Raw genomic sequence first — 21,548 nt, forward strand, 5'->3', positions numbered from 1 at the left:
GTCTTTAAAGCATGTCAGCTGACAGGTAATACTACTTACTCTGTAGTTTTGTAAACGTCAGAATACAGCCCTGCTTTCTGATACTTCTTCTTTGGGGGACGTGGGGCCTTCTTTTCCCTTGGGATGAGAGAAAGCACAGGCTGCAAGGTACTTTCAGGTTCGGAAGGTTTGGCTGGGGTTTCAGGAGGACTGGGAATCTCAACTGCTGCTTCAGTAAAGCTAGAAAGAGAAGTTTGAAGGAAATTTTTATTATTGTCTATTTAAAGAACATGACAGCTTGTAAAACATGAAGTACAGAACTTACTCATCTGACCATGATGGATAACGATACCAGCCTTGTCCTCCTGACAGAAATCATTAGAAATACAGCAAATTACTATAAACCTGGAGAAGGTTTACAAAACAATTATCAGACATTGGACAAATAGTACACCACTGTGATCCCTGAGAAAATTGAAAAGAAAAAAAATAAAAACAATTAGAATAAGGGTGCGCCTGGGTGGCTCGATCAATTGGGAATCGAACACTTGATCTCTGCTCAGGTTCTGATCTCAGGGTGTGGGTTTGGGCCCTGCGTTGGGCTTCATGCTGGGTGTGGAGCTACTTAAATAAATAAATAAAAGTAAGAATAGTCCTACAACCAGTCTGCCTTTATAGGGGGGATGATGGTGTAGGGAGTAGAACAACAGCACAGAATAGCCAAAATGATAAACTGAAAAGACAAAGAGGTCAGAGCCCATAGAGGTTGAGGGCACTGCAGCTGGGTAGAGAGGAAAGTAATTCTAGAACATCGCGCAGGGGCGCCTGAGTGGCTCAGTCAGTGAAGTGTCTGCCTTTAGCTCACATCATGATCTCAGGGTCCTAGGATCAAGCCCCACCTTAGGCTCCCTGCTCAGTGGGGAGTCTATTTCTCCCTCTCCCTCTGCTGCTCTCCCTGCATGTGCTCTCTTTCCTGCTCATTCTCTCTCAAATACATAAATAAAATCTTAAAAAAATTTTTTTAAAGATTTATTTTATTCATTCATTATTTGTTCATTCATGAGAGACACACAGAGAGAGGCAGAGACACAGGCAGAGGGAGAAGCAGGCTCCATGCTGGGAGTCCAATGTGGGAACTCGATCCTGGGACTCTGGGATCAAGTCAAAGGCAGATGCTCATCTGCTGAGCCACCCACACGTCACTTAAAAAAAAAAATTAAGTTGATTCCAGTTTCAGTTAAAGATGGAATAGATACCACCATTTACTCTTCCATTAAGCAAAACTAAAAATCCTGGAAATTATATGTAAAATAAATATAAATAGATTGGCTAGGGACCATGGGACCGATGCAATGACATGGCAGGGAATTTCCTAGATAGTCTTCCACTATTGAGTATGAGGCAAAAAGAATAAACTGTTTTCCTAATATTAAGGACAAGGAAATTGTCTGCTCTCATCATATATTCAACATGGAAGAAAAAAGGTTCTAGTCAATGCAAAAAAGGTGAAAAAAATCTCCAGATGAGCCAGTTCTCTAATTTCATTATTTTTCAAGACTGTTTTGGCTGTTTGGGATTCCTTGAGATTCCAGACGAATTTTAGGGTTTTTCTATTTCCACAAAATACATCCCTGGGATTCTGCACTGAATCTATAGATTGCTTTGAGTAGTTCTGATATTGTAACAGCATTAGAGCTTCCAGTCCATGAACATAGGCTGTCTCTCCAGTTAGTCACGTTGTCTTTCATCCTCACTGAACAATGTTTTGTCGTTTTCAACGTACAAGTTTTGCCCTCCTAAATTGATTCTTAACTATTCTTTAGTTATTTAGCTGTTCTTTGCCCTTCTAAATTTATTCTTAACTATTCTAGGAAAACTGTTGGTGTACAGAAATGCAGGTGATTTTGTGTGTGGATTCTGTGTTCTTCACTGCTGAACTCAATCAGTAGCTTAACAGGGTTTTTCTGTGAGAACTTCAAGGTTTTCTGCTTATAAAATCATGGTGTCTGTGAACAGAACTAATTTTAATTTTTCCTTTCCAATGTGGATGCCTTTTGCTTCTTTTCCTTGCCTTACTACTCTGGTTGGAAATTTTAATATGATGCTGAATTCAAGTGGCACAAGTGGGCATCTTCCCTCCTTCCTGGTATCAGGGGAAAAGCTCTCAATCTCTCACCAGAGCAGCTGACTACTGCAGTTTCTTTGTGTATGGCCATTTATTATGTTGAGGTAGTTTCTTTCTGATCCTAGACTGCTCAGAGTTTTTATCACAAACGTGTTAGAGCCTGTGAAATTATGTTTCTTCATTTATTAATAGGACTGTGTGATTTTTCTTCTTTAGTTTTTTGGTGTGATGAATAACCTTAATTGACTTTTAACTGTATTCTGGTTTGGATTTTTTTGAAGGTTTTATTTATTTACTTGAGAGAGAGCAAGCATGAGCAGTGGGGAGGGGCAGAGGGAGAGGGAGAGGGAGAAGCAGACTCCCTGCTCAGCAGGGAGCCTGATGAGGGTCATCCCAGGACTCTAGGATCATGAGTTGAGCTAAAGGCAGACGCTTAACCAACTGAGCTACTCAGGCGCCCCTGACTTTTAACTGTCAAATAAGTCTTGCATAACTGGGATAAATCATACTTGGTTATAGGTTCTATCTACCCATCCGTCTATCCAATCAATTTATTATTTATCTTTTTACCTGTCCTTATTTATTTAATTTATTATTTATTTCTTATTGTTCTCCTTACCAGGCAAATTCATTTCTATATCTGTGCTTTATCTTATTTCTTTTTTCTGCAATCAAAAATGTTTTCTGTTTCCCTCTTATCACCTACATATAAATTCTCTCAGTGCTGTTTCCCCAAGTTCTGTCCATAGACCATACACATCAGAATTATAATGAGGGCTTACAAGAAATGCAAATGCCTATTCATGGATTTAAAAAAACTTTTATTAATGAAGTCCTGGATGGACAACTTCCTAACCTTGCTAGTGTCTATACCCAACAGTGGGTGCACTCTCTCTCTTCTTTAAAGATTTATTTATTTATATTTGAGAGAGAGCCCATGAGCAAGCAAATGGGGGGAAGGGCAGAGGGAAAGAGAGAGGGAGAGAAAGAAAGGGAGAGGGAGAAAGAGAGAGAAGCAGACTCTGCTGAGCATGAAGCCTGACATGGGGCTTGATCTCACCATCCCAAGATTATAACCTGAGGCAAAATCAAGATCCAGATGCTTAATCAACTACATTGCCCAGGCACCCCTGGTCACTCCCTTTATAAGAGCATCCAACTCATGCTACTCAGGTTCTGGCACCCTTAGCTGGCCTGATGCTCTTCCCACTTTGTCCCAGTGGCCTAAGTCCTCATTCCATTAAGTCTCTAACATGAATCTCAGAGTCAATATGGTTTCCATACCCCATTTTGATACCTATACTCAATTACTTTACGCTAATATTTCAAGGGGCTCCTGGGTGGCTCAGGAGGTTGTGCCTGAGCAATTCTTGGTTTCTGATCAGGTCATGATCTTGGAGTAATGAGATCAATCCCTGTGTTGACCTCCACACTCAGCATGGAGTCTGCTTGCGATCCCCTCCCCACCATGCACATACTCTAAAAAACTGGTTTTATGGGGGTGCCTGGGTTGCTCAGTCAGTTAAGGGCTGGACTTTTTTTTTTTTAAGGGCTGGACTCTTGATTTGGCTTAGGTCATGATCTTAGGGTCATGAGATCGAGCTCCTTGTGGGGCTCTACACTGGGCATGGAGCCTGCTTAAGATTCTCTCCTCTGCACCTCCACTACCTGCATCCTCCATTTGTGCATGTGCTATGTATCTTAAAAAAAAAAAAAAAAAAAAAAAGGGGGAAAAAAAGGAAAAAAAGATAAACTATGGTTTTGTGATATATTTATCTATGCCAATATAATACTTTAATTTCATGTTTTTAATTTTTGTTTTCCCCCTTTTTTTGCTTCATAAAAGTAGTACCAGTTAGTAAATAATTTTTAGAGACTTCCTTTTTTACTTAATACTACATTTCTAAGACTCATCTATTATTATGTATCAGCTATAATTATTTTTTATTACCATATCATATTCCATTGTATAAAAAATTACAATATATTTATTCCTTTTCATGGTAATCTTGGATATTTCCACTTTGTCTATGTTCTAACCAATCTTGCTACTATCTTTCTGAAAAGTGTTTTCTGGTGACTGTTGGGCAAGAGGTTTTTCTAAAGGGGAACTGCTAGATTATACAGTATTTATTTGTAATACATTTTTTTGTTGTTATATATTTTGGACACTAAAACTATATGCATTAAAAATTTATAAACTTCCCAGTTTGTATCAAATCTTCAAAATATTTGTCATGATGATGTTTGATGAGTAGAAATTCTTATTTTTATCTTTTCTTGGTTTTAACATAATCCAGTATATCAGTCTTTACTTGTATGGTTACTGCTTTTGTTAGCTTGTTTATGAAATCCCTTCTGATAACAAGGTTGTGAAATTTTTCTCCTTCTATCTATCAGCCTTTGAAAGTTTAAAATTTTGCTTTTAGCACTTACAGATTTAGTCAACTGGGAATTAATTTTTGTATATGGGATGAGACAGAATCCAATTTCATTTCCATTATTATGTGACATCAACTTTTAGGGCATAATTTATTAAATATTGTTTTCTGTCCCTGTTGTTATGCAGTTACTTACCTCTGTCATAGAGCGAGCTGCATACATGCACAGATCAGTTCCACACTAGCTTAGGATACCATAGCTTGAAATTAATTTTGGGGACAAAACTTTTACTTTATTCATTAATTCCATTCTTCAGAATATACCTAGAGAAAGTAGTGCCCATATCCACCAGTGGACATTAAAGGAATATTAACAGCAGCAATTTTGGATAATAGCCTCAAAGAGGAAATAACAGTAAAATGGAAAAACTGTATTGTATACAAACAATGGATTAGTACACAATAATGAAAAGAAGGTAAGTACAGCAACATGCAACAGCAGAGATGGTTTAACAGGTTTATGAGGAGCAAAAAAGGTGATACACAAAAACATAAATCAATAATTCTTTTCAAATGAAGTTCAGTAAGGATAAACTAAATATTATCAGTGTTACAGACTTAAATGATATTACAGATGTGGTTACCTTAGAAGTCAGGAAACTGACTATGGCTAATGGTAAGGAAGAAGTTTGTGATTGGGAAGGCATATGGGATGCTAGCTAGCAATGTTCTATATAGTCAACCCTTCTATGTCTACACTGGTTAACTTTCAAAAAGTTAACTGATTTCTTATGTTTATGTACTTTCTGTGTATTCCTTTCCTTCCTTCCTTCATCATCTCAAAAGAGGGTTTTTTTTTTTAAGTTTATTTATTTATATAAGTATCTCTAAACCCAACCAGGGGCCCAAACTCATGATCCTGAGATCAAGAGTCATACACTCCTCTGACTGAGTCAAACAGGCGTCTAGTGAGTTTTAAATGAAACAAGAACGATCCTTTTATTTCAAGTGTGGTTGAATTTCTTATAAACCGTCTGGTCCTGCCTCTTTCTTTGCCATAAGACTTTAAATTAAAGATTTGATTCATAGAAAAGAAGCACTTAGGCTAGTTCTTCTTGGGTAGGCATTTCCTAGGAATAAGTACATCTCAACTGAAATTTATTGGGTGTAATGTGCTTATAGTAGTCCTTTTATAATCTCTCATATATAGCTTATCTCTTTTTTAAAAAAGATTTTATTCATTTACTCATTAAAGACAAACAGACAGAGGCAGAGACATTTAGGGAGAAGCAGGCTCCTTGCAGGGAGCCTGATGAGGGACTTGATCCCTGCACTGGGATCACACCCTGAGCCAAAGGCAGATGCTCAACCACTGAGCCACCCAGGTGTTCCAGCTTATCTCCTTTTTAACTCATAATTTTCTTCATCGGTCAACTTAACCAGCAGTGTGTATATTTTATTAGTCTTCAAGGAACTAACTTTGGTGATTCTCTATATCGTACCTTAGTTTTGTTTTGTTAATTTAATTTATATTTTTCATCTCCTTCATTTACCATTTTGGGGCTTCTTCTCTTGTTTTTCTCATTTCTTAACTGGACTCTTGGTTCATGAATTTTCAACATTAAGAAAATAAGAATATAAGCCTTAAAGACTATGAATCTCTCTCTGGCACCTCTTAAGACATATCCCACAAGGTTTAATATATAGCATAGTGTTTCTTCAGTTCTAAATATTTTAAATATGATTTTATTTTTTTAATCTAGTTTTAAGAATTTATCATTTTTCCTGTTAGAATCAGGATTTGAACCCAGGCTCTTCTGAGTCTAGAACCTTGCTCATAACCATTATATTATTCTTTTGCAATCTGGTTTGTTATTAATCAACAAATGTGTCCAAACTCTTTATTATGCAAACAAGGCCTTCTGCATGATCTGGTCCCCACAATCTTTTCTTCAGACTCATTCTCCAGACTCTAGACCCTACTACTCTAATTAGCTCTGTGTTTTGGACAGAAAAGCTTTTTTTCCTTGAACCTGCCATGCTTCTTCATTAAAAAAAAAAAAAAAAAGCCCATAATGTTTATTCTACCCTTCCTCCTTTAAATAACAGATGACGTTTACTCTTCAGATTTTAATTTAATAATTACTTCCACAGACACCTAGGTCAATTACGTTAACCATATATTCCTGTAACACTAAATAATTGTTCACATTGGTACTTAGTCTGTGTGATCCATGAGAGTAGGGAATATATCTATTTTTGCTTATTACTGTTATCTATCCTTAGCACAAAGAATAAATAGTTTTGTAATAAATACTTATGAAATAAGTAAATTAACAAAACCCTGCTACATAAACAAGTACTATAGTAGGTTCCAGTTAGAAAAAGGTAAAAAAACTGTTGCTGTTTCTGGGAACTCCACGTCATGTCCTTTCTTGATATATCCCCTCTACTCTTGAGGGTAGAAACTGTTTCTTTTCATAATTTCTCCAAATTCCAAAATATAATTTTGTGGAAAATGAAGTGCTTAATGTTGGTAACTATACTAGAATTTTCTCGAACAGAAAAACTATATAGAATAAATCCTTTCTGTGAAATACACTTTTAAGGTGACCCTTTCCCTAAAGTGAATGGTCAAAATGTCAAGAATTGTCACTTTTTTACTATAGTGAAGGCAGAAATCATCCTCTTCAATATTTTTTTTTAATGATTTTAATTATTTATTCATAGAGATGCAGGGAGAGAGAGAGAGAGAGAGAGAGAGGCAGAGACACAAGCCGGCTCCATGCAGAGAGGCTGACATGGGACTCATCCAGGGTCTCCAGATCACACCCTGGGCTGCAGGTGGCGCTAAACCGCTGCGCCACCAGGGCTGCCCCATCCTCTTCGATATTTTAAAGCCTCGGTGATTAAAATGAAAAAACACTGATACTAGAATAGTCTGATGGGAAGAAACTATGAAGAGAGACCCTAAGACCCAAAGACATAAGAATTTAGTATATAATAAAGGTATCATTTCACATAAGTAGGGAAAAAAATAAATCAATAAACAGTGCTAAGACCACCATTTAAACATTTTTTTAAGGGGATCCCTGGGTGGCTCAGTGGTTTGGTGCCTGCCTTTGGCCTAGGGTGCGATCCTGGAGTCCCAGGATTGAGTCCCGTGTCGGGCTCCTTGCATGGAGCCTGCTTCTCTCTCTGCCTGTGTCTCTGCCTCTCTCTCTCTATCATAAATAAATCAATAAAATCTTAAAAAAAATAAAAATTTAAAAAATTTATTTAAAGATTTTATTGATTTATTCATGAGAAACAGAAAGAAAGACAGGCAGAGACATAGGCAGAGGGAGATGCAGGCTCCCCACAAGGAGCCTGATGCGGGACTCATTCTGAGATCCCAGGATCACGCCTGAGGCAAAGGCAGATGCTCAACTGCTGAGCCACCCAGGCGTCCCTTTTTTTTTCTTCTTTTTTTAAAAAAATTTAAATCTCTTTTTAAAATAAAATCTTTTTCTGTCTTTCCAAAAAAAAAAAAAAAAAACTCCAATTCAGTGGTAATATAAAGAGTAAAAACTACATATACATAAAAACAGCCATGTTTATAAATCTGTAACCTTGGCAAATGAGTAGTCATAAATATTGCATTAACTCATTTCTCACACAAAAGCAAATTTCAACTCATTTAAACACCTATATGTTAAAGGTAATACGGAATCCACTGAAGGAGAACAGTTAAATAAATTATGTCATATTTTTAGCATGGAGTAAGGTAATTCTACATGTACTAATGACAAGAGTTCTGAGATACAAGAGAAAGAGTTAACTATAGTGTGTTTCGCTTACAGGCAACATCAGCTTTGTAAACGCACACATTTGTACAGGTGTAAGAGAAGATGTCAAAGTATACATAGTATACTGATTTTTTGGGTTTTTTATTATTTATTTATTTTTTAAGATTTTATTTATTTATTTTTTAAGATTTTATTTATTTATTCATGAGAGACACACACAGAGAGAGAGGCAGAGACACAGGCAGAGGGAGAAGCAGGCTCCATGCAGGAAGCCTGATGCAGAACTCGATCCCGGGTCCCCAGGATCAGGCCCTGGGTCAAAGGCGGCACTATACCACTGAGCCACCTGGGCTGCCCAAATTCTTAAAAAAAAAAAAAAAAAAAAAAAAGAGTGGAGGGTAAATGGCGTATGACTGTTACTGTATCATGTTAGTAAAAGTATAAACAGGTATGGCTTTTAAGAGGGCAGTTTGAACATAAATGTTAAGAGGCTTAAAATGTGTCTAGTAGTTTTAATTTGTATTTCTGTAACTGTGAACACAGGCTGCCATGGAACTATGACTGAACACGCTACATTTAATAAAGGAAAAGTCATTTCCAAATGGTGAACATTGTATTAACTCATTTAAAATTACCAAAAATACCTTCAGGGAAAAATCTCGTTGGATACATAACAAAAGAGTTTAAAAAAAGTTCTTTTATGGGGGTGTGTGTGATTTTTGGCTCTGTGCTCTATACCTTTTAGAAAAAAGTAAAAAAATAACCAGGAAACTATGAAGAAAATAAATCTAACATGTAGCAAAATGTATGTGCAGAAAGGATGAAAAGTTTGGAGCACACAGAAGACAGTATGAGCCTAAAAATAACTGCAGACACAGAGCTGTGTGTGTACTGGGTTAAATATACAACCTCTCTGGGTCTTCAACTCCTCTTCTGCAAAATCAGGGGCTCAAGATTGGACTTGTTACGTCCCCTGTGCTTCTTAATTATTTATAATTTTGAGGAGCTGTAAGTAAGAACACTTGAATAAAACAGAAGGGCAGAGGTTTTACATAATGAAAGGTCAGCAGGTTACCTTAAGAATTCAGCTGCATACGTTATGTTAAATTTGTAAAAAGCTATTTTTCTTTCCTCAGATAAAACATCAAACAAGGATAATTACCTCTTGGGATGCTCTTGTTCTTCCTCTGGGAATGGCTTCTGCTTTTTCTTGGTCTGTTCTTCCAACAGCCAACTTTTCCTCTTCAGCCCCTTCTTATGTTCTGGACTCAGGTTTACGCTCTGCACAACAGCCTCGATGACATCCGTAACTGTGTCTGGACGGAGGGGCAGGGCTGCTCTTTCTTCACCTTCATTAGCATCGGGGCTGACGAATCGGGCAGCCTGGAATGCTTGCATTGACACCACTGCCTGGAGGGGGCATTTCCGAGGTCGCCCTGGTCTGCGTTTCACGAAGTTATTCCCTGTCCTGGCCTGTCTTTGAAGCTTTTTGGCTTTTAATATTTTATTGACATGGTCCAGGTTTTTCTTTGTGGCCAAGATTTTGTCATAATTGCACATTTTCCGAGCTTGGCGCTGCATGGCTTCCACGACACTCCTCTTGATATGGTGGGGTGAGCAGCTGCTCGGCAACTTCTCAGACAGGAGTGAGATGCTGCTGCTACAAGAGTCACTGGGGGCTGCGGGCACTAGAAGGCTATCTGGTTTTCCCAGGGCTCGTTCCTTGCTGTGGCTGTGGCCTGGACTGGAAGAAGGTGGCCCCGAGGCAGATGCAATCACGGCATCTAGATTCTTCTCCAGGGGCTCTTGGTCCTCATGTTGTACCATCCGCTGCAGCAGACTATCCACAGAGTCATCCCCAGGGGCAAGCAATCTTGGACTTCGAGAAGGAAGTCCGTTTACTAAATAAGATGACAAAGCACACACAGATACAAATTGAACACAGCCAGTCATTTAAATAACTTTTTACATAGAAGGAAAGGAATAGTGCCGCATTTTTCTTAACAGGATTAAACATCCTAACACCATATGCATTTGTCTCTCCCAAGCAAGTTGATGGTTTACTTTCCTGAATAAGGCATATTACAGGAATCATAATAAATCCAAAAGTGGCCTGTTCCCCTAACAATATGTGAGTTAAAAAGCAACAACAATTCTCACTCTGTGAGATGAGGAGCAGAAAGAAATAGTTTATTTTTTCAAAACTGATGGTCCATTTAAGTTTAGAGACTTGCCAGTTAAATGTTGGTGTTATTTCTAGTTCAGTGCTTTTTCTGACAATGCTGCAAGTACAAAGGATGTAGTGAAACTTCTTGGGAAAAGCTTTAAACCTAGAATACTAAACATTTGTATAAACTAATTTAGAAAGAATACATGTTGAGGGTAAGATTGGAAAATAAGTGGTCTTCGATGTACCTTGTTATCTTAGTGGCTCAACGACTTGGTCATCTTTGTTTCTTCAAATACCACTCCGTACTTCCTTGTGATTACACTTCCTCTGGCAAGCCACGTCAGTTTTACAATATTTGTAAACATCAGATCGTCATAGGGCCACCTCCAAAGATGCATAGTTGTTTACTACTAATGAACACAGGTCATACTTTTCCAAAGCTGATCTATGGATTTCCCATCTATATGTGTCTAATCTAAGATGTGATGTTACTCTAGGTACTCCTTTACAGGCCCCGGGCATTCCAAGTTCCAGTCTCATCAGACTACACTGGAATTTTTCTCAAATTACCAATAACTTCCATATGTGTCCATATCAAGTAGTCTTCTTTAAATTCAGGATTTTTCACATTTCAAATTCTAATTCTTTTTTTTTTTTTAAAGATTTTATTTATTCATGAGAGAGAGAGAGAGAAAGAGAAAGAGAGAGAGAGACAGAGAGAGGGAGAAAAGCAGGCTCCAAGCAGGGAGCTGATGTGGGACTCAATCCCGGGACTTCAGGATCACACCCTGGGCTGCAGGCAGCACTAAACCACTGTGCCACCGGGGCTGCCCTATATCACTAATCTTAAAATCCAGCCTCCACTGTTTCTCTGATAATACACTGATTATCTTCCAATTACTTGCAACTCCATCAGATTTAACTGTTGAGATTGCTGATGCCCACCCAGTATTGTGTCTTTACTGTTCAACATATTTATTCTCACAGTTTCAATGATCAGAACACATAAACTAATCTTAAATTGTGCCTGAAGATCACCACAATGATAGCTGCCTACTTCCTATACCTGGCTTGAGGCTGAGAGTGCGGCTCACTTTCTCTGCTACAAGAGCTTTCCTTGATGCAACTCTCGATAATTCATTGAACTACCACTTAGATTCTTATGACACCCAAATCTTCATTTTCTGAATATAACTGTATTCTACTTCTCTGCTTTCGCATGTTTCACAGATTTCTCAAACTCATATTCATAATTTAAGTCATTACCCCCTCCTTAAACCCTGTTCCTCCAGACTACCATTATGTAGATTGAGCACCAATCACATGGGAATTTTGTCAGCCAAGCTTAGGCCACACCATCTATTATTTCTCCTCTACTTTCCCCACAAACCATAAAATGTGATTTTATGTTAATCTGGTCACTTAAACCTACTTTCCTTCATGCTATCACAGCCACTAGATGCTAAGCTAACCTTGTCTCTCTGTCCTCAAGCAAAAGACTGCTTGTAGAGCTATTACAACCTGTACACGTCTTTTACTTCTCCCATCAAGTGATAGCATTTAACTCCCCTCCTCTTGAATATGAGCTGTCCTCAGTGAGTTGCTTCTAGCAAAGAATTCCACAGAAGTAAGAACCAGCTGATTTCTAAGTCTAGTCCAGAAAAGGCAGGACATATTCCGCCTGGCCCTCTCTGAGAACATCTGCCCCTGGAACCCAGCTTCCACATTATAATTCTATGCAGTCTATGATCATGTTTCCCAATAGATCCTGCTGAGGTCATAGCCAACAGCTTCTATTACAATGACTACAGCCATCAATAAAATCATATTTTTATGTATTATCCCTTTTAGTGCATTTATCCCTTTGGATTTTTTTTTTTTTTTTTAAGATTTTACTTATTTATTCATGAGAGACACACACACACAGAGAGGCAGAGACACAGGCAGAGGGAGAAGCAGGCTCCATGCAGGGAGCCTGATGTGGGACTCGATCCCAGGACGCCAGGATCACGCCCTGGGGCAAAGGCAGGCACTAAACTGCTGAGCCACCCAGGGATCCCCTATCCCTTTGGATTTATTTCATTTTTTTTTTTTTTTTGGATTTATTTCAAAGCAGAGTGTTAGCTCAAGGATGGGCCATGTCTTGCACAAAATTGTATTTGTTCAGTTGTTTACATATCTTAATTACTGAACAGATGAACAGATGATCTCCACACATATTTCTTTGTCTGTAACTAGAAGGTTAGGACATAGTTCTGACTGAGCGATTTGTTTTTCAAAACAAATAAAGGGTGTCATTCTTGTGCAACTGGAGTAAATGAGAATGCTAGGTCAACCAAGATTGAGGATATGCTGATCAAAAACACTTATGTTTATACTGAATAGGAATTAAATTTGCATTTGGCTCTGGAAGAACTCAGGGCACTATCACTCAACAGCAAGTTTTCATTAATTTTTTTCTGGGTCCCAAGGCAATATAAATCTGCATGTGAGACAGGAGGTAAGAATGAGCTTGTGGAAAGGAGCTCCTTTTCCAGCTCTTTCCAAAGCCAAACTGAAACAAGGAACCGCCTTCTTCTGTGATGGGTTTGTTTCCATTTATTCTTACCCTGGTAAATGTCACCTTGAAGGAATGCCAGATTTATGCAGGGAAATCTGAAGTGAACTTCTGTGCTACTCAGGCCCTATGCCACAAGGAAAATGGCAGATGTCAAGCAGCTCTAATATCTTCAGTGCTGTTGAATCAAGCTTTCTGAAAATTTGTTTCCTACTTATTTCAAAATTCAGCAATGTTTTAAGAAATGTTTTCCATATCTTATCTAGTATTTTTAGGTATAAAGAATGTCGTTTGTTTGCTCTATACATCTAATCTACCTCATTGCTGGAAATAAAGGGCTCAAATTTATACTAAGGCTACCTGAATTCTAGCAGTCCCTTTTCAAGCAAACTGCTTTCTCTCCACATGCAGCCTGGCTTTATAAAAATCATTTCCCCAATTATTAATACTTTCCAAATCTTTCTTGACCTCTTGTGAAATCTGACATTAAAAGGCTTCTACCACATGTGGTCTTTGATTTTCTATATAAAAGAAATCTAGGGGTGCCTGGGTGGCTCAGTGGTTGACCGTCTGCCTTTGGCTCAGGGCATGATCCCTGAGTCCCAGGATCGAGCCCGCATCGGGCTCCCCACAGGGAGCCTGTTTCTCCCTCTGCCTGTGTCTCTACCTCTCTCTCTGTGTCTCTCAGGAATAAATAAATAAAACCTTAAAAAAAATAAATCTATCCAAAGCTTTTATGTAATCACTGACATCGTTTCTTCCACTTCTCTCCAATGCAAATGCTTCTTAAATCTGCATTCCTGCCATCCTTGCTGGGTTAGCTCACTTACGGTCAGGTTAAAGTTTCTATTACATACTGCTAGGTCTGCATCTCTACCAGTGATCCCGGCTCAAACTATAAGCCTCCCCTTCCAAATGGCTAACACCTCCACCTCATCAGCCCAAATGCTGCTCAAATTGAACATATCCAAACATGAAGCCATTATCTGAATTATACAATATATCAAATAATTTTTATCTTCCCTGGTCAAAATCCTTCAGTGGCTCCCAACTGCCTCCACAATCAGGTTTCAACTCGTTCAAATGAAAAACTAACCAACAAACAACAAACAAAAAAGCCTATGCCAGGGGCGCGTGGGTGGCTCAGTGGGTCAAGCATCTGCTTTCTGCTTAGGTCATGATCTCAGGGTCCTGGGATAGAGTCCCCTGTGGGGCTCCCTGCTCAGCTTCTTCCTCTCTCTGCCCCTCCCCCTGCTTGTGCTCGCACTCACGCTCTCTCTCTGTCAAATAAATAAATAAAAGTCTTTAAAAACATTAAAAAAAAAAAAGCCTATGCCAGTATGGGGTCCAGTCTATTACTTTTACAACCTCACTCTCCACTATAATCGCATGATCTCTTTCACACACTAGTAACATCAAACAATGTACTGCTCTCCAAAAATAGCATTCTCTTGTATGGTTTTGTGCCTTTCTTTGGGAATGTTATTGTCAGTGTGTTAAACACATTCTTATTCTTTACTTTGCCCCACATGCTGAAGCAAGTTACAGTAGTATATGTGTCACATCTTCAGGGACATCTTTAGTCACGCACATGCTAAGTGCTGGAGTCCCTTGTAACACTGGTCCATCACAGAATTGAATATACCTTTCAATGGTGAATGTGTCTGAATCCTTGGGGCAACCCCGGGGGGCTCAGTGGTTTAGCACCACCTTCAGCCCAGGATGTGATCCTGGAGCCCTAGGATCGAAGCCTGCATCAGGCTCCCTGCATGGAGCCTGCCTCTCCCTCTGCCTGTGTCTCTGCCTCTCTCTCTCTCCCCGTGACTCTCATTAATAAATAAATAAAATCTTAAAAAAAAAAAGTGTCTGAATCCTTGAAAGCAGGAACTTTATCTCACTCATGTTTATATTTCCAGTGCTCAGTATTCAGTTACTCTCAATAAATATTTTTTGAATGAATAAAACAGTATTATGGTAAGAGTAACTTTATGGATCTAGGTGTTAATTTCTTTCGTTTACTAAAGTGAAATATTTTGGTGGTTTTCTTTGTGGCTATCTCCTTGAAACCTCATTCTTTCTTCTCAGGGGTTGGCAAACTTTTTGTGTAAAAAGCTCAATAGTAGATATTCTAGGCTTTTGAAGACACATGTGAGGTCTCACAAACACTTTTTTCCTTTCTCCTTTGTTTTATTAAGCTACCCTTTAAAAATATAAAAACAGGGGCGCCTAGGTGGCTCAGTCAGTTAAGTGTCTAATTCTTGGTTTCTGCTCAGGTCATCATCATCTCTCAGGCCTGTGGGATCAAGGCCTGCCTCAGGCTCTGTGCTTATGGGGATTCTGCTTGAAATTCTCTCCTTTTCCCTCTCCTTCATCCCTACTTCTCTCCTCTCTCCCAGCTAGAGCTCTCTCTCCAAGTACCTAAATAAAATCTTAAAAAAAAAAGAAAAAGAAAAAAGTAAAAATTTTTAGCTGAGGGCTGCACTAAGCTGTATCTCATCTGGTCCACAGGCTGCAGTTCACTACATGCTAGTCGTCAAACATAGTCACTCAATATTTAAGAATCTCTCTGAAATAGTATGAAAACAGAGCATACTGAGAGACAAATCCTCACTGTTGCTTGAGTTCAACTGTACCTCTGGCACAATGGTGCTAATAAAAAGCTTCAAATATGTTGAAACTCATCATCAGATAAATTCAGTAAGTATGATACAGCTATGATTTGACAGGGTAGCCTTGAATTGATGAAGGAATTAGATTTCTGATCATCAGTCACAAGTGATCTCCCAATTAAAAAACATGATAGAAAGCCAAGAAATGATCTGTCAATTCCTTGCCTAGAACTTTCAGTGGTTCTCGAGTGTTATTAATAAGGTACCCTACCTGCCTTTCCAGCCGCATCTTCAGTCCCTTTAACCTAACCATGCTGGTTCTTTTAGTTAGTTTCTTAAACTGATTATTCTCCCCTTTACATGTTACTGCTGTTGCCTGGAATGACCCTACCGCTGCCCATGTCTCCTGATGATACAGATAGATTATAAAGGACTTCTTCCTCTGCAATCCTCAAACACAGGGCAGACATATTACCATACATACATACATACATGCACATATAACGTTTTGTTTTTGTAACCACGCAATTGGTAAAAAGGGAAAATTGACAGCATAATCTAAATGTATGAACTACATAAATATGATATACTCTATTAAGATGTTATATATATTTAAAACATATAAAATTACACATCTTATTTATTTATTTTTAAGATTTTATTTATTTATTCATGAGACACACAGAGAGAGGCAGAGACACAGGCAGAGGGAGAAGCAGGCTCCATGCAGGAAGCCTGATGTGGAACTCGATCCCAGAACCCTGGGATCATGCTCTGAGCCAAAGGTAGACGCTCAACCACTGAGCCACCCAGGCATCCCAACATTGCACATTTTAAAAGTTGAGGTTGAAATAAATAGTAACAGAGATTCTTCTTATAACCTCATAAATTATTTGCATATCTCAGAGAATTATGAATATTACTTTGGAAACTCTTGCTTTACTAAAATAATTTTATACATATAGCCAAGTCTTTATTAAATAGTTCGAATCCACACTGCTCTATAATACCACATACTCCTTTACCTCAACTTTTAAAATCTCTGTTTTTGGGGCACCTGTGTGGTTCAATTGGTTAAGCCTTTGGCTCAGGATCAGGCTCCCTGCTCATTGAGGAGTCTGCTTCTCCCTCTCCCTCTGCTGCTCCCCCTGCTTGCGTGAGCTCTTTCCCTGTGTCAAATAAATTTTAAAAATCTTAAAAAACAAAAACAAAACCCCTCTATTTTTGTGTCTGCCTACTCTTTTACCTAGTCATTTTGAGTTATTCCCTTTGGATCACATCAAAACCACTATACCTCTGGGAGTAAGCCTACTTGGACTTAAGAAGCAGGAAAGAGAAGATGAGGACACTGTTTTAGTGTACGTTTGCTCATTCACATATCTGACAACTCCGTCTATTTTTTCTACAATATCATATGTAAATATAAATTGTAATTTATGTTGTAAAAGTTTATAGTATCATATTTTAAGTATGTTCATAAGTCACAAATGGGAATTATAGTTAAAATCTGGTAAAACAAATATTACTTGCCTGTTGAAGAAGTACTCTCAGATGAAGACCTCTTCCGGGTAGGGCTACAGTTTGTGCTCTCTGATGGTCGCTGGGAAGACTTATCTGAGGTTGGCTGGGAACCTGGAGAGAGAGGAAAAGATAGAAATTATAGAAAAATTCAAATATAAAATAAAGTCAAACCATTCTGTGTCAGAACTGCAATATTTTAGTTGTTGTCACTGCCATTCCCTGCAATAATACAACTTTTAAGCTGACAATAAGTAGACAATAAGCAGAGGACAAACCATACTATGTGCTGCCGACAAAATTTCACAGGTCTCATATACATAAATTTCTCCTGTTACATTAACAGAGGAAAAACTAGTTTTAGTGGAAGAATGAACAGAATATACAATTTAGTTTTTATGTATCACCACTATGAAACATATCATTAAGATATTTATTGATAAAGATGACTAGCAATATTCTAATGCCTGTTCCTGATAATCAATTCAGATTCATCATATGAACTGACAAAATTTATAATGTAATTAATTAGGGATGACTAATGTGAGAAAGCAGGTCCAACTGAGCATTTCATTTGCTAGAATCAGAAGTGAGAATCTGAGTCAGACCTTAAACCCGTATATGCAATCGACTCCGTAGAAGTCACTTTCATAGTCTGTATATTTCCTCAACAGCATATTCTGGAAGAACTGGTAACTAATTTGTCCATGAAATACACCAAGCCTACTTTAAAGCTGTGCACGTAAAGTTCCTGGATTATTGGAGCTCATAAAGACAATTTCTTTTCAAAAAGTCACACACTTTTTGCCAAAACCCCTAATCAATGCAGTATAATTTAACACATTGCTTACTCAAAAGAAAAGTTCAGAAAGATTTTTTTTTCTGAATAAAATATACTTGGTTCTGATACTAGATTCCTTATCAGAAAAGCCAGCTATTGAGAATACATAATGAATGTCCACCTCTTAGGTTTGTCCAAAAACTAGCAGTACCATGAAATGTTCACTTTTAACATGAAAAGAAATTACAAATAGAAAGCCTTACACATAACTAGCAAGGTACAAGAAAGGTGCAAGAAATCAAATACTTGAAGATTTTTAAGTTCTGCCTCTAAAGGAGAGCTAACTCCTTAATGAAGATGTGACTAAGTGAATGAAGAACAATCTTGAGAAGAAATGAACAGAACTATGTTTCTAGTATTTCCCTTTCTCTGAGAGATAACAAAACTTGAGCTCTGTTTTATTTATGTAGTATCTTAAAGCACATCATTGTAAACCCTCTTTTAGCATTGCCCAGGTGAGATATAGGACCACATATTGCCATTCAAGAGTAACAAGTTAGATTTTTGGGAAATTGTTATCGTGACAGTACATCCTACTTCTCAAACACAGTTACTACTGTGAGACCTAATCAAAAAGCAAGACTGTTTATTGTTGAAATTTAAAAATGAACACAAAGGGAGTTTAAAAACCAAGAGTACAATAAATCCCCCGGATTGTGGTGTAGGTAAGATTTCCATTAAAGAGCTAAATACCACAATAAAGGGGCACCTGGGTGGCTCAGGTCATGACCCTGGGGTCCTGTCTCCCTGCTCAGTGAGGAGTCTGCTTCTCATTCTTCCTCTTCCTCTCCCCACCACTCATGCTCGTGCGCTCTCTCTCTAATAAGTAAGATCTTAAACACACACACACACACACACACACACACACACAACCCCACAATAAAAATAACTAAGAGGCAAAAGCCCAGGCATTGGTCCAGACATAACTTTGTAAGTATTAATATTGAAAAATTCATACACTGCACAGATAAATATTTCCTACTCAAACACACAGCCAAGACAGAAGATAACAGTGGCCAAGAAGCTTGAGACATCAGTGAACACTCTATCACTATTCTCCTGATGAATGGGCAATCTTAGATTAACTACTAGGAAAAGGTGGGGTTGGAGAGTACTTTTTATAAAGTCTTCTCTCTCAGTCATAAACTAGCACTTATTGAGTATACTTTATATGCTTGGTCTTATGCTAAGCATTATGAGGTGGGGGAGAGATATAAAAACAGCATACATCTGCCCTCAAGGAGCTGATCTAAGGTCTTGAATGTCATCATGTACTACATTTCAGATGGCATTTGTGCCATCCATTCTTGAGCTCCGTCTTCAGTTTCTAGGCTATTTGGTAACGTTTCCCAAATTTCTTGGTCATCTTCAAGAAAGTCTTGATGAAGGCTTCAACTGTACCTTTGATCATCAGGATATCCTGAGAATCACCCTGCCTGGCCTCACCCACCTCAGGGTAAAAGAGGGTACAGGCACTTTCTTCAAAGCTCCTTCTTTTGGTGGCATCTGGAGCTGCAGAGGAGGCAGTGGGAGGTGGAATGGGGGTCAGATCCCCGGAGATCGTTATTGGCAGCATTGTACAGCAATTCCTGAGAAACTGAAACAATTGAGAGAGACATGGCTTAGCTCACTTAGCTTCTGAGCCACTTTTCATTTCCTGAAAATAATGGAGGCCAGCAGCCTATTCTTAGGATTTAATAGAAGATTGGAATAAAACTTCATTCAGGATGGTTTTCATTTTTCATTTTAAAAGTCTTTTTGAATTCCCTTTTCACAAAAAGCAGAGATGTTCTTAACAATATTCCGTATTTAAGGGGAATAAGGAGGTATCCCTGAGATACGGATCTCTTGGGTTTGGTAATCATCAGATCTAGATCCTTATTTCATTTAAAAATGTTGCTTATAGGACACTGAGATGAGAATACCTGAAAAAAGTTACCTAATGATGTAGAGCAACCAAGATTAAGACTGGAAAATGATGATCAAAACTTATATGCATGAGGTAGCAACATGGCCAGGGTCAAACTGGCCTAACAGCAGAAATCTTAGGAAATCTACAAATATTATCTCCAACACTTCCAAAAACATACTGTGCAGCTGGGTGGCTGGGGAAGAGCAAAGTAACACCCAGAGAGAACAAGCAAGTCCATCTCAAAAGAGACCAATATATCCATGTTTTAAAACCTAAAACAGAATGAGTTCAGCACAGAGCTGTGTGTGGTAGAGTGTTAAGTACATCACCATGGGGTAAGGTGTCCTGAGTGTGAATCCTGACTCTGCTATGAATCAGATTATGAGATCTAGGTGAGTAAACATACTCAAATGTTGGTTTGATAAAGCACTCTAACTCACATGGCTAATGTGAACTCCAAAGTGAGGTAATGTGAAAAAATGAAAGGTTTTTAGAAATGTTACACTAATTATAAATTGGCCTCTTAGGTTTATCATACATTTTTAGATCCTAATTACTTAAAAACATCACTGACATGTGTAGGCAACTATTTGATATTAAAATAACAATTAAAGAAGTGCAGGGACTTATGTCCATTTAGGAAATGGAATTAATGTAGACTATCAAGCATTATTCTTAAACATGAAGAAGTGCTGGTAAAAGCAGCATGTCCGACAGGGAAGGAGGAGGAAGACAGGTACCTCCAAGGCTCGTAGGTACCCCCAAGGTTGGAAAAACCACCTCTGAAGTGAATCTTGAATCCACTGACTCTTCAGCACAGCTTCTCCAGGGCTAGGGTTATGCTCTGGATTATATCAATAAAACCGTTGTGCCCACAGGAGGCACCAGAATTTGTTCAGCTCTGTTCAGAACGAGTGCCGCTGTCTGCTTCCCCTGCTTGCTCCTCACATCTTCGACAGCATGGCGGACTCCTCAGGGTGGTGACTGCTCTATGGCGGTCTCCGTCATGTGACACGGGTTTGTTCACGTCTCATCAGTGGTCACATCAGTCTGCCTGGGGGGACAAATGAAGCCTCTCCACTCCTTGTAGGACAAAAGGTTTGTATGGATTCCAGTTCAAGAACACACATGGAGAATACATATAATTTTACTTATCAAGAGAGTTCCCATCATTTCTCATTTCAATAAGTATAAAGCCAAATAATTAAGTACTTCAGAAGGAAACAGGATATAAATGAAATTTCTCAATTCACAAAACTATTGGGTAGAAACACTAGTGGGTGTCTCATTAATCAGATATCTGGCAGCTTCAGAACTAGGTTTACAAATGCCACACACATTAATGAAGCAGAAATTATAGATAAATAACAAAATAAGTACCCAAATAAAACTACACTTCAGCATAAATATAAGGTGATTACTACACATACATTCGTTTCCTTCAGTTGGAAAATCAGAGGCCTTCATGTAAAACAGAAGGCAGACTATCAGTAAGGAGGGAAACTGAAGAGAGAATATAAATTGGGAAAATAATGAGGGAATAAGAATTGAACACACTCAGACATGTGAGGGAACCTTGGAAGCTGTTTTAACTACACGGTCTCTGGATTTTACTTGGCCACTAGTCAATGAGCTTTTAAACATAAACATAAAGACAGATTTTGGGGA

At 38.4% G+C, this 21,548-nt stretch overlaps 1 protein-coding gene across 5 annotated transcripts in view; it reads right to left on the bottom strand.

Annotated features, from left to right (window-relative positions):
* The window catches only part of ASH1L (ASH1 like histone lysine methyltransferase), a 179,764-nt gene that overhangs the window by 86,515 nt on the left and 71,701 nt on the right, over positions 1-21,548 (bottom strand). For all 5 annotated transcript variants that reach the window (XM_072829864.1, XM_072829860.1, XM_072829862.1 and 2 more), the window contains 3 exons: positions 17,140-17,241; positions 9,436-10,174; positions 40-219 (listed from right to left, as the gene is read on the bottom strand). In XM_072829864.1, the coding sequence (XP_072685965.1) occupies positions 40-219; positions 9,436-10,174; positions 17,140-17,241 (1,021 nt within the window). The remainder of the gene's footprint in view (positions 1-39; positions 220-9,435; positions 10,175-17,139; positions 17,242-21,548) is intronic.

The sequence above is a fragment of the Canis lupus genome, chromosome 6, assembly GCF_048164855.1.
Source record: "Canis lupus baileyi chromosome 6, mCanLup2.hap1, whole genome shotgun sequence".
NCBI lineage: Eukaryota > Metazoa > Chordata > Mammalia > Carnivora > Canidae > Canis > Canis lupus.